The sequence below is a fragment of the Oncorhynchus masou genome, chromosome 7 (genome assembly GCF_036934945.1).
Source record: "Oncorhynchus masou masou isolate Uvic2021 chromosome 7, UVic_Omas_1.1, whole genome shotgun sequence".
Taxonomy (NCBI): domain Eukaryota; kingdom Metazoa; phylum Chordata; class Actinopteri; order Salmoniformes; family Salmonidae; genus Oncorhynchus; species Oncorhynchus masou.
Genome location: NC_088218.1, coordinates 14,788,950 through 14,805,823, shown reverse-complemented (window position 1 = coordinate 14,805,823; position 16,874 = coordinate 14,788,950). Strand labels below are relative to the sequence as shown.

Here is a 16,874-nt window from a genome sequence, read left to right as displayed (position 1 = left end):
CCCTCAGAACAATTAACCCTAATTAATTAATCAATTAACAATACAAACCTACATTTTCCATGAACTAAACATACTAAAGGATATACATTGCAACACAGTTTTAAACAATATCACAACATAACATTTACAACATTACATCACTACTGACAATATCTTTCAATATGCCCATATGCATTTATGAGCCATTTGGGACAGGCACTATAAAGCCAACCCAATTCCCTTAGCTCGGGTCCTTTTCCAGCATACCCGGAAGCTACAGAGAAGGAGAGAGAGGAACAGAACAAACAAACAATGCGCTCATCCACAACATTGATAAGTAAAATAATTATTGTATCTCTCAAATATGAACATTGACAAGTGTGAAATGCATGCACCAAGACAGAAGTTAATTTGTGTGTCGACCCACATTGTTAACTTATCTTATAATGGCGCAGGGAGGAGTGATGAATATGTGTGTGCGTTAAAGAACCAAATGCTGCCCGCGGCCAGTGACGGACTTCTACGTCACAGTTCCCAATTAGAGACAACGATAAACAATCTAGGCAACCATAGACATACATAAACACCTAGATAGTAAACGACCCCATAAACCTACAAAACCCTTAGACAGTACAAAAACACATACATCACCCATGTCAAAGAACACTAAGGTCAGGGCGTGACACCCTCACTCTGTCACTCAGAAACTTATTCCAGTGTCTGCCTGCCAGCTGATAATCTTTGTCTGTGTGTGTGTGTGTGTGTGTGTGTGTGTGTGTGTGTGTGTGTGTGTGTGTGTGTGTGTGTGTGTGTGTGTGTGTGTGTGTGTGTGTGTGTGTGTGTGTGTGTGTGTGTGTGTGTGTGTGTGTGTGCGTGTGTGTCAAATCAAATGTAATTATATAGTCCTTCTTACATCAGCTGATATCTCAAAGTGCTGTACAGAAACCCAGCCTAAAACCCCAAACAGCAAGCAATGCAGGTGTAGAAGCACGGTGGCTAGGAAATACTCCCTAGAAAGGCGTGTGTATAGGATTCCTTCCCCTCCCCCTCCGAAGCATAGGCCATTGTAGCCTACTGACAGTACAAGCGTGATTCAGAAATTAGGGATTGAGATTTTTAATTAGAGAAGAATGGATTCACTTTTTCAATGCTAGTTAACTATAGTATCCTTATCAGCTTTCACGTGTTTTTATTTGAATTCTGGTTCCACTCTGCACACACAAGCTTGTTGGCTAGCTAGCTAGCTCTGGTCCAACATTAAGCTAACTCTCGGAAGTTCACAGAAATTCAACGTTCCTTCATAGAAGCTGCTCCTCTGTAGGTATAAATGCTTCAAGCTAAGCTTCCTCCTCCACCCTCTCTCACTCTCTCCCAAACCGCAAAATTTCAGTCACATCTCGTGCCCTACACTTGTCTGTACTTTGCATGTAAATAACTATGGCTTGCCCCCTCCATAGCAAGCTGCTCTATCTACACTGATTGGTGAAGTAATTTAATGTTGAGCTAAATGTTTTAAAAAATAAATTGTACACCAATACTTTTTTGGGGTTTGAACCGGTTCAGACCTTTATTTTGCTGGTCGGAACAGTTGAACGGAACAGATTTTATTATTTCAGAACCAAACGATTGGAAAATAATTTTGCTTCCAACCACTACTTTTAATCCTACACTGTGATGTCACAGAGCATTTTATAGGACCTTATAGGACCTTTCTTCTTGTGTGCCGTTTTCACATACAGTATGTAGACTCTGGTATGGTGCTGGAGATAATGAATATGAAGTTAAAAAGGGGTGTAATTGTCCTTTAAGAAAGCACTAAACTTTGAATGAACATGAACCCATGTCTCATTCATAACTGGATAATAAAGCCTGTATCCAGTTTGGAGTTTTTAGTGAATACCATTCAGTCAGACAGGCCCTTAAGATAAATGAGGATAGGGGTTCAAACAGAGGAGAGAGGGTAATCAAATACGGCCAGATGGAATCCTTGACTAATAGCTTTGGCATACCAATACCTTTTCACCATTGTGTGCATGTGTTCCGTATGACTCATTGTTTTGAAGCCATATTTGGCTTGACTTCAATGGATTTCACATGTTTATTTGCAAGTGTTTTCATATTTCCATTCTCTTATTGTTTGTCTGGCCAAGTAATCATATATAATCATAAACCTAGATCTACCTCACATACCCTCCCTCAACCTTGCTGTTGTCAGCATCAAAACAAAACAACTAATCCATCTGAATCTGTCACAAGCCTTGTGTTTTCTATCTATAACCATAGGGAGGGAGTTTTAGAATGTTATTTTAGGTGTTCTAATTTGGAATCCTACAGTTCAATAAGGATAACAGTGTTCAGAATTTCAACAGAGTATAAAATGTGCAATCCTAAATGATCAAGTGCTTAAAAGGTCCAGTGCAGTCAAAAACTAGATATTCCTTAGTTTTATTCCTTTGTTTTAGATTGGAATAATACTGTGAATTTATGAAAATTATGATAATGCCATTTAAGTCTAAGAGCTGTTTGAAAAGACTGCCTGAAATGTCAGCCTGTTTTGGTGGTATGGAGTTTTGGCCTGCCTGGTGACATCCCCATGTGCTAAATTAGTTAATAGACCAATAACAAAGAGGATTGCAAACCTCTCTGCCAATAACAGCTAGTTTTCAGTTTTCCCCTCACCACTCAGATCACTCCCAGACAGTCCTAGTAAAATTATTGGTTGAGAAATTGCTCTTTGCTAAGAATCAAATCAAATGAAATGTTATTAGTCACATGCGCCTAATTAAATGTGAGTGAAATGCTTACGGGGCGGCAGGGTAGCCTAGTAGGGTAGCCTAGTGGTTAGAGCGTTGGACTAGTAACCGAAAGGTTGCAAGTTCAAACCCCTGAGCTGACAAGGTACAAATCTGTCGTTCTGCCCCTGAACAGGCAGTTAACCCACTGTTCCTCTGCCGTCATTGAAAATGAGAATTTGTTCTTAACTGACTTGCCTAGTAAAATAAAGGTAAAAATAAGTAAAAATGCAGTTAAAGAGCAGCAGTAAAATAACAATAGCGAGTCTATATACAGGGTCGTACCGATACAGAGTCAATGTGCGGGGGCACTGGATAGTTTAGGTAGTATGTACATGTAGGTAGAGTTATTAAAGTGACTATGCATAGATGACAACAGAGAGTAGCAGTGGTGTAAAGAGGGGGGAGCACTGCAAATAGTCTGGGTAGCATTTGTCTAGATGTTCAGGAGTCTTATGGCTTGGGGGTAGAAGCTGTTTAGTAGCCTCTTGGACCTAGACTTGGTGCTCTGGTACCGCTTGCCATGCGGTAGCAGAGAAAACAGTCTATGACTAGGGTGGCTGGAGTCTTTGACAATTGTTAGGGCCTTCCTCTGACACCGCCTGGGATAGAGATCCTGGATGGCAGTAAGCTTGGCCCCAGTGATGTACTGGGCCGTTTGCACTACCCTCTGTAGTGCCTTGCAGTCGGAGGATGGCAGTAAGCTTGGCCCCAGTGATGTACTGGGCCGTTTGCACTACCCTCTGTAGTGCCTTGCAGTCGGAGGCAGAGCAGTTGCCATACCAGGCAGTGATGCAACCAGTCAGGATGATCTTGATGGTGCAGCGGTAGAACCTTTTGAGCATCTAAGGACCCATGCCAAATCTTTTCAGTCTCCTGAGGGGGAATAGTTTTTTTGTGCCCTCTTCACAACTGTTTTGGTGTGCTTGGACCATGTTAGTTGATTGGTGATGTGGACACTAAGGAACTTGAAGCTCTCAACCTGCTCCACTGCAGCCCCGTCGATGAGAATGAGGACATGCTCTGTCGTCTTTTTCCTGTAGTCCACAATCATCTCCTTTGTCTTGATCACGTTGAGGGAGAGGTTGTTGTCCTGGGACCACACGGCCAGGTCTCTGACCTCCCTATAGGGTGTCTCGTCATTGTCGGTGATCAGGCCCACAACTGTTGTGTCATCAGCTAATTTAATAATGTTGTTGGAGTCGTGCCTTGCCGTGCAGTCATGAGTGAACAGGGAGTAAAGGAGGGGACTGAGCACGCACCCCTGAGGGGCCCCAGCGTGGAGGATGTGTTGTTACTAGAGGTCGACCGATTATTCGGAATTGCTGATTAATTAGGTCCGATTTCAAGTTTTCATAACAATCGGAAATCGGTATTTTTGGGCACCAATTGGGCGCCCGATTTTTAAAATGTACAGTGCCTTGCGAAAGTATTCGGCCCCCTTGAACTTTGCGAACGTTTGCCACATTTCAGGCTTCAAACATAAAGATATAAAACTGTATTTTTTTGTGAAGAATCAACAACAAGTGGGACACAATCATGAAGTGGAACGACATTTATTGGATATTTCAAACTTTTTTAGCAAATCAAAAACTGAAAAATTGGGCGTGCAAAATTATTCAGCCCCCTTAAGTTAATACTTTGTAGCGCCACCTTTTGCTGCGATTACAGCTGTAAGTCGCTTGGGGTATGTCTCTATCAGTTTTGCACATCGAGAGACTGAAATTGTTTCCCATTCCTCCTTGCAAAACAGCTCGAGCTCAGTGAGGTTGGATGGAGAGCATTTGTGAACAGCAGTTTTCAAGGCTTCCTTCAACTCGTCGTCCAGAGGCTGTTCTTTGCCCTGGATCAAAATGGTGGAGCAGCGGTCCAGAATCCTCTCAGGGGCTCCCTTCATCACCAGTAGGTGATTGGTCTCAGAGTTCCGTTAAAAGTGCAGAGAGCATCATGAAGAACAAGGAACACACCAGGCAGGACCGAGATACTGTTGCGACAGAGCCTGGGTGCGAACCCAGAGTCTCTGGTGGCACAGCTAGCGCTGCGCCTTTGACCACTGCGCCATCCGGGAGGCCCCCATGTTTCAGTGTTATTTGCCTTGAAGCGAGCATAGAAGTAGTTTAGCTCGTCTGGTGGGCTCGTGTCACAGGGCAGCTCTCGGCTGTGCTATTTTTTCTTAAATAAGCAATTTTTGTTTATTTTTTACCATTTTAATTGAAAACAATCACAGTAAGGTACTTAATTGTTAGCCAGAAATGATTTGATATTGAGATAAAAACATCTGACCTTAAAAGTAACTATAAAGTTAAAATCTAATTTTTAAAAGTTAATATTCTATTAACTCACACCCAAATAATGTTGATGACTCATTGTAAACTCACTCATATTTCTGGCCAAAGCATAAATTAGAGAAAAAAAGCCCCACCTCAAACAGTGTTTAAAAAATGCTTGCTATTTCCTCATATACCATGACATGACGTTGACATATTGGCAGAGCTGGCCAATCAGCTGTTGAATATTTTAATTGACCGGTATACGACCACACCATTCTGTTGTTGGAGTACGCCCACACCATTAAAACACAGAAAAGCTGCTTTGTAACATACTTCAATACAACTTTTTGGAAGTAAAAACTATTTCACTCATATTGTAATTCATTATAAGTCATATTTCATAGAACTATGCAAACACTGGACATTTACTTTAAACAAATAAGACACAACTATACTAGGTTATTTCTCCCATATATGCAACACAATTTAAGCCTACATGTCTTACATTAAATCCAAACCAATAAATCTAAATAATTCAAACAACAAAAAATGAATACAGTCTTAAGCATTAGTGTTGAAGTGATGTTTATTTCAATTTGCATTATCACAATCAAGAACTCCTCAATGCAGCTTAGTGCACCATCACAGTGTTCATTGGATGTAATGGTAATGTAGCAGATTGAAATGTAGTGTAATGTTGTTGGTTGAGATGTAGCAGCAGAGTGATGTTGAGTGATCATGGGGATAGCCTCTTTTTGTCAGTAGTAGGTCTCCTGTTCCACCCAACCTTAAAGAAGAGAAAATTCAGAGAGAAGAACACAATTAGTTAGATTTCATCTCGTCACTGAAAATCTCCACGAGACAAATTAAATAATTTGTCCTTCCCAATCCTGCATGCCATTGTCATGTTATAACACAAAAATTAACTTTAATGCAAAATTGGCGACGCTATCTTAACAGATTGTTTTCGTCCATAGTCCCTGAGCACTTACCTCCTGGGTTTCGTCGCAGGAGGTATCTCCTACCCTCATCATAGAGGAAGATGAGCAGAGAGTAGGGTAAGGCACAGAACCACCAGCAAGGCCTGAGGAAAGAGAGAAGGAAAGAGAGAAGAAAAGAATAAAGAGATTAAGTTGAGCGTAAAACAGCGAGGTAATGCGCTTACAGGGCCCCTAAATGTAAAATGTCATTTTCTCTCTTGGTTGGGCAGTAAATGCCATTACACTTCAGCTAACTAGTCAACCCCAACTGTTCCTGAGGCTACAGTAGTCTCCTCTACCCATTGTAACATCCATCCATTTTACCACTCATCTTTTAAAACGGCTGAGCTTTGTTCCAAGCTGATATACAGAAGAGAATCAGAAGGGTCTACTCACTTGAGGGGGTACATTCTGAGGGCGACATCCATTCCAGGACAGTAGGACAGGAAGACAGCCAGGGCAGTTTCCTCAAACAGTCCGAAGATCAGAATACGGTTCCTGAAATGGGAGAAGAAAAAGGGGAAAAAATCATGGATTTGATACCAACAGGGTGGATATTGATTTAGAAGTCACTTGCAGGGCTGTATGCACATTAACTCCCCTCTGGCAAACCCCCTGAATTTGCTACATTGGTGTCAGAAATGGGATGGTGGCCAAGAGGTCACCGGAGAGGTTGGAACATGTCAGGGACATGGTAGAGAGAAATGTGGGGACACACTCTCCCAAAGGAAGGGTGTAATGTATATAAACTTTGTGTAAATTGTTCTGTATGTATTCGGGCCTTTAATGTTGTCTATTGCTAGCAGCACCATATCACCAAGTACAATTGTGAGTATGTGTAAATGTACTTGGTGAATAAAGGTGATTCTGATTCTGGTGATGTGTAAGTCAAGACCAGAGCAGTGAAGATCAAGTTTCAGAAAAAAACTCTTAGGATGCAGACCTAGACCAAGACCACACAGATCGATATGTGTGAACTCACTTCATTCCCTGCTGAAGGATGGAGTTCCTCCTGGTCTTACAGATGATCAAATCAGCCCACTGTACAACCACGATACTGGCGAAGAATGCTGTGTGGCAGGTGAACTCCACAATCTTTCTGCGCTCATATGTCTGAAGGATGCATCATAGACCATAGAAAGAGAGTTTGTAGAGAGACAAAAAAAGAAGAGTGAGAGGACATATGTTTCTTACATTTGTACATTACAGTAGTGAAGATTACTGACTACTCTGTTACCAAATGTGTGGTGAACCTGTTTGCCTGGCGGCAGCAGTGGCATTCACGAATGGTAGTTCTGGAGGAATAGTAGCAAGCTATTGACGAAGCCCAAAATAACGGAGAGGACTGTTGGGGCCAGTGAGGTGCACTGCTGGGGCTACGGACCGGTCTGTCTGAATCCCTGGCTGTGACTGAGGTGCTCCGTCTTTCTCAAGACAATCGATATTTCCTCTGCTGACTATCCGAAATGCAAGCTGTGCATCAACCCTGATCCGTGATCCCATCCATGACTTCTCAACTTTCTTGATAATGTATCAGATTTACTGATTTACTTTGTTATCTTGAATTTCCAGATATATACGCAATTCAGCTTTCAGCTGCCATGTATGCTGGAATAAACTAAACAAAACAATTGGGAGAGAGATTGAAAAAGCTCTTATCGAGAACTTATCAGATCAAAACAAGGCCAATGCTAATCCGTTAGTACAACAAAAAGCAGAGCAGTGTTTGTGTACTTACCCACTGCTGGCCGTAGCTGTCCTCCATGTCGTTCATTATCTTGTTGTCCCAGTCCACACGCATACCCAGCAAATCCATGGGCAAGAACCCGTTCTCAGCCAGGATAACGAAGTATGTGAAGAAACCGGCTGTGGCCTGCATCATACCTGTGAAGAGTAACAATGAGGAGAGTATTTTTGTCAGTGAAGAGACAATGATCAGATTGTTAATTTGCTATGTAACGGATTGTCCAGCATACAACGCAACAAGACCCGGTAAAGGCAGGCAAAACAGAAGAAGGGACAAATTTACTCCTTACCAATTTGACCGTAGGCTATGCTAATGAGCCTCTCATTCACCAGTTTGTCAGTTTTGGGGTTTCTGGGCTGTCGCTTCATGATGTCGTTCTCAGCTTCTTCATAGGCCAGGGAGATAGCTGGGACCTTGAAGGTAATAATGGAAAAGATCATCGTTGGTAACTTTGATGTTAGTTCAAAGACCTTCCAAACAAACCCTAAAATGATCATGTACATTGTTCTTCATAACGCAGCAGAACACATGATCAGATTGATCACAAAGGAGGAGTATCCACATCTGACAGACCCACCATATCAGTTCCCAGGTCGATACAGAGGATGGTGACGGTTCCTAGGGGCAGTGGAATGTTGGCGATGATGAAGAGGAGGAAGGGTGAGATTTCTGGAATATTACTGGTCAGGGTGTAGGCAATGGACTTCTTCAAGTTGTCAAAGATCAGACGGCCTGAGGGGAAGTAGAGGATGGGGGGAAGGAATAGTCAGGGTGATGAGAGAAGGATGGAAAAACCCAGCAGATTGATGGTCATTGCCAGAGCTTCTCTTACCCTCTTCAACACCAGTCACGATGGAGGCAAAGTTGTCATCCAGGAGGATCATGTCTGCAGCCTGCTTGGAGACGTCAGATCCAGAGATCCCCATAGCAACACCTATGTCAGCCTTCTTCAGAGCAGGAGAATCATTCACACCATCACCTGTCACAGCTACAATAGCACCCTGTGGATAAGTAAGAGAGGTGTTTACAGATGTTAGAAACTCCAAAAGTGAGATGCAATCATCCTGACTGACTCATGAGCATTAATTATTTCAATAAATAGTACCTGACGCTGGCAGCCCTCCACAATGATCAGCTTCTGCTGAGGAGAAGTTCTGGCAAACACAATCTCAGTGTGATGGGCCAAAATGTCATCCAACTGTTCAGCTGACAGGTCCTTCAGCTCTCCACCGTGGACAACACAGGCCTTGGCATCTCTGGAGGGTACAAATATAAGCTAAATATAGGGGTTTGTATTGGTCTGTTCTGATGATGCCCCAAAAAGGCTAAATTAATGTTTCTGTCACTCCTCTTTAAGTGTAGACAGTATGATGACATAACTGAAATGATCCCAAACAAATTGCAAATACCTTGGATTGACCTCAGAAACTGGGATTTTCAGACGAGCAGCGATGTCCTCAACAGTCTCGTTTCCTTCAGAAATTATGCCCACACCCTTGGCAATGGCTTTAGCAGTGATGGGATGATCACCAGTGACCATGATAACCTAAGGGAAGGAAGGGAAGAGGAGTGGTCTGATCACAGTGGCTGCTATGTGGATCGACTGAAGAGTCGTGTCAAGTATTACATTGCCATACCTTGATTCCAGCACTCCTGCACTTTCCTACAGCGTCAGGCACAGCAGCACGGGGAGGGTCAATCATGGACATTAGGCCAACAAAGCACAGATTCTCAGTTGGGAAGTTCACCTCTTCACAATCAAACTGGAAGCCCTCAGCAAACTGGTCATCAGGGAGCTGGAAATGACAGAAACCTGAAAAAGACACAGAGTCAGACACACCACAACAAATTCTTCATGTTCTAGACCAGTCAGGGTCGAACTGGACTGTAGTCACAAAGAAATAAATGAAGAGTACAGTTTATGTTGGGACAATATACAAAAGGTTTTGAGTAAGATAATTTTGTTATTGGTTTCTTTTCATTTTGAAAATGTAATGAATTGAAGGTTATTTGTTGATGTTAAAATTAAAAGCGGCAATCAGCAGTTGAAACAATAACAAAATGGGCTCCCCACAGCTGGTTCGGTAAAAAGCTGAGGGATGGGGCTGGAGAAATGATACCCCTCATAGACAGAGCTATGGATGCAAGGATTGGCCATCCATGATATCAAAATGATAGTTTAACCATGTTTTGAGGCTATTCAGTTTTGTTTTACATTTACTTTGTTTACAAACATTAGAGTAAAACAAAGCTTATATTTTGGCTTATGATGGTTTACGACAGTTGAACTAATTAGGCATTTATTCAGTTATAATCTTCAAGAATCAATAGGTACTTATCAATACGTCAAAAAATGGAGGATAAAAGATGTAGTAACTCCAGATTGCCTCTATGTTATGTCATTAGATTTGGGGTGGGGTCACAAGAAATTCTGGTTGAAAAAATGGGGTTCCCAATGAAAATGTTTGAATACCACTGTTCTAGACTTTTCATTCAGTCCCAAAACCTTTGAATGCATATTTTCCCATATTGGTGCCCTCTTACCCAGCACTCTCTCTCCCAGCCCTCCCAGCTCTTCGTAAGCGTTCTGGAAGGCTTCCTTCAACTCGTCGTCCAGAGGCTGTTCTTTGCCCTGGATCAAAATGGTGGAGCAGCGGTCCAGAATCCTCTCAGGGGCTCCCTTCATCACCAGTAGGTGATTGGACTCTCCGGCCACGATGTTCTTATGAATGGAGAGCTAGGGGCGAAATGAATTGGTTTTTGATCAGATGACACCATGAAGAGAGTTTAAATTTAAATTAGCAGGCAATGACCAATAAGTAGCCTACAGTGCCTGGAAAACTAAAGTTCTGGCAACTTATTGGATGTCGATACAAAGTGGCATTCCCAAGCTGATTGAGAAAAGCCATCCATCCATCCTGATTTTGAGTCTATCACACCACCTTCTACAACTCAGTTTAACCCGTTGTTAACCCACAGATACCACAAAGAGTGCATGTGGTTACCTGATATTTGTTGGTGGAGTTGAAGGGAATCTCAGCGATCTTGCTGTACTTTTCTCTCATGTCTTTGACAGACCCGCAGCACAGCTCGATACACTTCAGCAGGGCAGACTCTGAAGCATCACCAGCCACATCTCTCTTGAGGATAGGTACGTTGTTTTGTTCTGCCAGGAAGACGGCGCGGTTGCACAGGCCAGCAACTCTAGCCAGGGAAGCCCAGGTGGCAGAGCTTTTGTCGAAGCAGGTACCACTCTGATTCTCTGTGGTGTCAGCCTCATGGATCTGGTTGTCGAACCACATGTGAGCCACGGTCATTCTGTTCTGAGTCAGGGTTCCGGTCTTGTCAGAGCAAATGGTGGAGGTGGAGCCAAGGGTCTCAACAGCTTCAAGATTCTTCACCAGGCAGTTCTTCTTGGCCATACGCTTGGCAGTCAGAGTTAAGCACACCTACGATAGAAAGCCATATTAGACAGTTAAATAATCAACAAGTTTTGTTGTTAGGACTGAAGTTTTTGTTAAACATGACTTTTCATCAGTACTCACAGTTACAGTAGCCAGGAGACCCTCAGGCACATTAGCAACGATGATTCCAATGAGGAAGATGACAGCTTCCAGCCAGCCATATCCCAGAATGAGGGAGAGGATGAAGAAAGACACGCCCAGGAAGACGGCCACACCGGTGATGATATGGATAAAGTGCTCAATCTCTTTGGCTATAGGCGTCTTCCCACCCTCCAGACTCGTGGCCAAGGTAGCGATACGACCCATGACAGTGTGGTCACCAGTGTTGATGACGATACCTCTGGCAGTTCCTGACAAAACATGGAGAATATGGTTTAGAATCACAAAATGGCTAAGTGATACATTTCAAGTTATTTGAACTATTAAATCACTACGGCTAGTTACTGAAGGTATTTACCTTCAACACAGTTGGTAGAGAAGAAGGCAATGTTCCTTGTCTCCAGGGGGTTGTCATTGGAGAAATCCGGAGTACGTGTCTGGGGCTCAGATTCACCAGTGAGGGAGGAGTTGTCCACCTGAGTGGGAAAAGAGAATTGCATTAATACAACATTGAATGACACTAAAGGTGTCCGCATGCTTCCCATCCGAAACAGTTCAGAACAGTTTGTCATATAATATGACAACATTTTGCGCTGCTTTTATTCGTTTTGGTCTCCAGCAAGTTTTTGGGGGGCTGTTGGTACACACACAAAAAAATTCTCGAAGCCAGCCGAAGTTCAGGAGCCAACGTCTATGCCCCTTCGTCGGTCATTGGTCAACAGTAGTGATCAATGAAGTGTTTGTTGTCACTCAACGATAGACGATTTGTTTTCATTCACATTTTTTCACTTGAGAAATACTGCACCAAAAAATCTTATTTAGATTGCGCAACTAAGATCTCCTTAGCAAAAATATCAACATTTATGACATATTTCTTGAATTATCTTAGATTCATTCAGACTATTTTGAGAAAGTGTATACTGGCTACGGCGTCTCTAAATGGACAAACAGTACTATTGTCGATTTTTCAAGCAAAGGTCTTTTAAGAGGGTATGCCAGCCAAACCAAAGTATGCGGAAGCCTTAGGTTACATATGTGACCCATGATCTTGGATTGTAAAGTACTCACCTTGCAGCCGCTGGCAGAGACAATACGCAAATCAGCTGGGATCCTATCTCCTCCTTTCACCTCCACCAGATCTCCAACCACCACTTCTTCAGCGTTGATGTTCTTCTTCTCACCGTCACGGACAACCAGGGCTTGCTACAAGGCAAGTGACAGGATCACAATCCGTAGACATGACAATACAATCAAGCTCTTCTCAGAGGTGTTTGAACAAGCAGAAGTCTAACCTGTGGGACCAGGTTCTTGAAGGAGTCCATGATCTTTGAGCTCTTGGCCTCTTGGTAGTAGGAGAAACAGCCAGTGACAATGACGACAACAGAGAGCACAACACCCAGGTACAACTGTGAGGGACAGAAACGAAGAGGGAGAAAGACTATGTGACTATTACTTTACGGTTAAGTGAGAAAACCCTTCCAGGCACTAGAGGCATTGTAGTTTTTGTTAAGTCACAAATGATCTCAGAATTCTATAATTCTCACATTATCATTGGCCGGCTCATCCTCGGAGGCGGCCTGGATTCCGTAGGCCAGGAAGCAGAGCATAGCACCAATCCATAGGAGCATAGAGAACCCACCAAAGAGCTGCCTGCAGAACTTCACCCACTCAGGGGTAGTGGGAGGAGGGGTCAGGGTGTTGGGGCCATCACGAAGGAGGATCTCCTTAGCCCGAGCTGAGGATAGACCCTGGATGGGGGAGGGATGAGAGAGAAGGAGAGAGGGAAAGGGAGAGTGAAGAGAAAGGAGGAGGGAGGAAAGCAGGAAGAGGCAGAGTAAGAGGCAGTAGAGTGATTACCTATGGAACTCAAAACTTTCCCCTCCCCTTTTCTCAGCAAGAAAATCTTTCCCCGCCGATACCCCACCCATACCTCAACCCTCATCACTGCATAGTGCTTTCAATGTTCCCGTGTGAATGTGGCCCTTGTAGTGGAAATTCTGCTTAATCCCTGGATCAAATATCAACAGATCATTATCTGTGCGCCATCACCAAAACAGTGTTTAACTGTTATCCTTTCCACACAAAACAATGTTTAGGCCTGTCCTAATTGTACTCCACACAAAGCTGATATTGCAGATATTGTGTCCCCTGCATTAGACCAACCTATGGCTTGTTAAAAATTGTTCATGTGTATCTGACTTGCTGTCACACAAATGGAGAAAGTCTCATCCATGTGTTCTATGCAGCGTTTTAACTTCCACTCACTGTCATGTCTAATGTTGTGTTTTTATGCTGTGTTTACTATGTATGCCACTTTTCTGGCCACGGCTCACTTGTAAAAGAGATGTACATCTCAATGTGACCACTCTGGTTAAATAAAGGATTCAAAAAATAAAATGAAAATAATGTAATGGGAGTCACACAATCAGAAAATATATGTTTGACTCCAAACTCTCTGTAAACTTTAGGAAGACATAGATGTGTTTCATGTTCAAAGATTCAGTGGTAGATAGTGATGTGATCGTGACTCAGAAGGCAGATGAAGTTCTACCTACGATATGACCTCGTGCCGTAACCTCCACGACCTCAATGCGCTTCAAATTACAGTCAGAAATCATCCGTAGGAGCAGCTGATACAACTGGTTGTCAGTTTTAAAAAACCGGGGCACACACATATTCACTCACCCTGGCTAGGTCTGTGCCGTATTTCTTATGAAGTTCATCCAAGGTCAACTTGTGGTCATCCTAAATCAGAGAGAGGGAGAGAGAGATTGAGAAAGAAAGAAACAGTTGCTAGTTGAACTAGGGAGTTCTCTCAACTTTTCCCCATGGCGAAAGTATATGCAGAACATGCATAGTTAATGAAACACATTCCTCAAACAATTTGAAATGATCCTAGGTATGATGAGGTTATGCTGCATCGATTTCAATATCAACCAAAGATAAGTCATGTGTTTCTTTATGATGGATGGAATTGTCTGGTTCACATTTCTGCCCTGAAAAAGTTTTGCACAGTGCACACACGTTTTTATTCTGCTCCATGTATTTAAAAAAGCCGTTTCCAAAGATATGCTACTGGTCCTCTGAAGTTTAAATGCAGGCAATTGGGGTTTTGAAACCCAAGACTCACTGCAGAGTAATAGTAAGTCAATTAAAATGCGTATGAGTACCCAAATGCAAGTCTAGAAACTACAGAGCTTGATGCACATTTGAAAGGTTGTGTGTTGTACCTTTTCTGATCCATAGAGATTAATAGGCTTACTGTTTACCTTAGTCTTTTCTTGCTGAAAATGCTGATAGTTTTGATGCTATAATCACACTATTTAAATCATCTCTGGGACTACGGATTAACATTTTTGCAGGCAACTCCAGTGCTTTGATGTGTTAATTGTATATGGATAAATGTGCATTGTTCATGTCAACAAAATGAGATTAATATAATTAGTGATCTAATAAATAATCAGTTTTCCTCACCAGGTCAACTTCCTTTTTCAGATCGTCCATGTCCTTCTTCTCCTTTGCTTTCTTCACCTCCTTTTTACTCTTTTTTCCATTGTCCTCGGAGGTCGCCGCCAGCTTATAATCATCTTTCCCCTTCTGTATATCAGAAGGTACGTTAATGGTGAGAAAGTGTGAACTATCGATGTGCCTCTTTCCTAATGAGGGCTTAGATAAGGAGTGCATTCAGAACTTTATCAAATATAGAACTTTATTTTATAAACTAAGAAGCAGCCATGAACCAAGGGCTAAACTTTTAATATGAACTGCAAAACAAAGACAGATTTTTTTTAAGTTGAAAGAACAGAATATAAGTAAATCCAAATCCTGATATTTAAAAGTGAAATCCAGACTTACTCCAAGCCCCATCCTTGCACTGCTGTTCTAGGACTCTCAATCCCAGTGGTTTGTAAAGAGAATATACTTGCTCCTTATCCTGAGAAACTCCACCTGTTACACGTTTACACTTCTCTCTCACTTCTCGACGTCTGGAGTCACCCCAGAGCTCCCTGGATAGCTAACTGAGGTTTGAATATATTTATATACCCGACTGGTTTACCTGCCCAAGGGGAGGTACACAGGAGGAATGAGGCAGGTGAGTGGAGAGGGGGCTGAGGATGGGAGGGGTCGGGGAGAAGGAGGGGGATCTGTGAAATGTCATTTATTTATTTATTCAACCTTCACCTATACAGCTTGGTGATTTTGACGACAAGGCCCCTGAAAGAAAAATCCGTCTGACGTTGACGGTAATAACAGTGTGTAGTGGAATGGAAAAGAAGTTGACAGTAATAACAGTGTGGAGTGGAATGGAAAAGAACGAGGACAATGAATGAATAAAGATCATTTTCTTTCTCTCTGCTGCACTTACTTTCTCACTTGTTGGTTGATTTGAAGGAAATCCTGCACCTTTGAAGCTAAATAATATCACGAAAAGCTGTTGAAGCGAGCATAAACAACTGTGTTTGTGCATTCATTCTCACATTTGAAACATAAGTTGCCAGTATAGAAACCAAGGCCATTGGCCTTTGTTCGGTGGCGTGTTGGTTGTTGCAATTATAACAAACAATACTGACTTTGACCCAGAGGCCATCTTATCTGCCTTCCAACTGGACAACGTCCCAGCACATTCATTCCTTGACCTTTGCTGTCACATGTAAATCCACAGGTTAAGATGGAGGCCGTGGGGAAGAGTGCGTAACCTTGACACACTCAGGGAGAGGTTGTACTTCGGGAGGTAAGGTGGAGTGCCGTGGGTGTCTGTTTAGTAAACGTCTGGCTGTTTGTGGTTATCAGTCTGTGGGGAGAGGCGGGCGGTAAGAGAGATAGAGGGGGGGGGTGTAGATGTGTAACACCAGTTTATTTAAATAATAGCAACATCAAAACTTTTATACTTTCTTAAGAACCCAACATAATCAAATAGACTTTATTAATTTTACAAAAAAGTGCAAACCTTTAAAGTTGGTAAGCCATACTCCCTTAAATCGGCGATATGTGAATTCTTTCATAGTAGCTTTTATGCTTTGTGGAGTGTAGAGGGGGGAAATAATGACATGATAGATGGTTAGACAGAAAAGAGAGATGGTTAGACAGAAAAGAGAGATGGGTAGACAGAAAAGAGAGATGGCTAGATAGAAAAGAGAGATGGGTAGACAGAAAAGAGAGATGGGTAGATAGAAAAGAGAGATGGGTAGATAGAAAAGAGATGGGTAGACAGAAAAGAGAGATGGGTAGACAGAAAAGAGATGGGTGGGTAGACAGAAAAGAGATGGGTAGATAGAAAAGAGAGATGGGTAGACAGAAAAGAGAGATGGGTAGACAGAAAAGAGAGATGGGTAGATAGAAAAGAGAGATGGGTAGATAGAAAAGAGAGATGGGTAGATAGAAAAGAGAGATGGGTAGACAGAAAAGAGAGATGGGTAGACAGAAAAGAGATGGGTAGATAGAAAAGAGAGATGGGTAGATAGAAAAGAGAGATGGGTAGATAGAAAAGAGAGATGGGTAGATAGAAAAGAGAGATGGGTAGATAGAAAAGATGAGGGAGTTTC

General features: G+C 42.5%; 1 protein-coding gene across 2 annotated transcripts; it reads right to left on the bottom strand.

The window, feature by feature from the left end:
• Positions 1-5,609: 5,609 nt before the first annotated feature.
• Positions 5,610-16,557, bottom strand: LOC135543346 (sodium/potassium-transporting ATPase subunit alpha-1-like). Of its 2 annotated transcripts, XM_064970538.1 has the most exons (22): positions 16,280-16,557; positions 15,187-16,123; positions 14,806-14,928; positions 14,017-14,076; positions 12,876-13,079; positions 12,624-12,737; positions 12,400-12,534; positions 11,690-11,807; positions 11,314-11,582; positions 10,774-11,217; positions 10,313-10,505; positions 9,406-9,581; positions 9,178-9,314; positions 8,874-9,024; positions 8,601-8,769; positions 8,346-8,500; positions 8,058-8,181; positions 7,760-7,905; positions 7,004-7,134; positions 6,418-6,519; positions 6,034-6,125; positions 5,610-5,828 (listed from the first exon to the last, which is right to left on the bottom strand). In XM_064970538.1, exons 2-22 carry the CDS (start codon positions 15,196-15,198, stop codon positions 5,800-5,802), a joined length of 3,084 nt encoding a protein of 1,027 aa, XP_064826610.1. In that variant the 5' UTR covers positions 15,199-16,123; positions 16,280-16,557; the 3' UTR covers positions 5,610-5,799. The 2 variants fall into 2 exon arrangements, with proteins under 2 accessions (XP_064826610.1, XP_064826609.1); XM_064970537.1 differs by having other exon boundaries at positions 15,187-16,557.
• Positions 16,558-16,874: the final 317 nt, after the last annotated feature.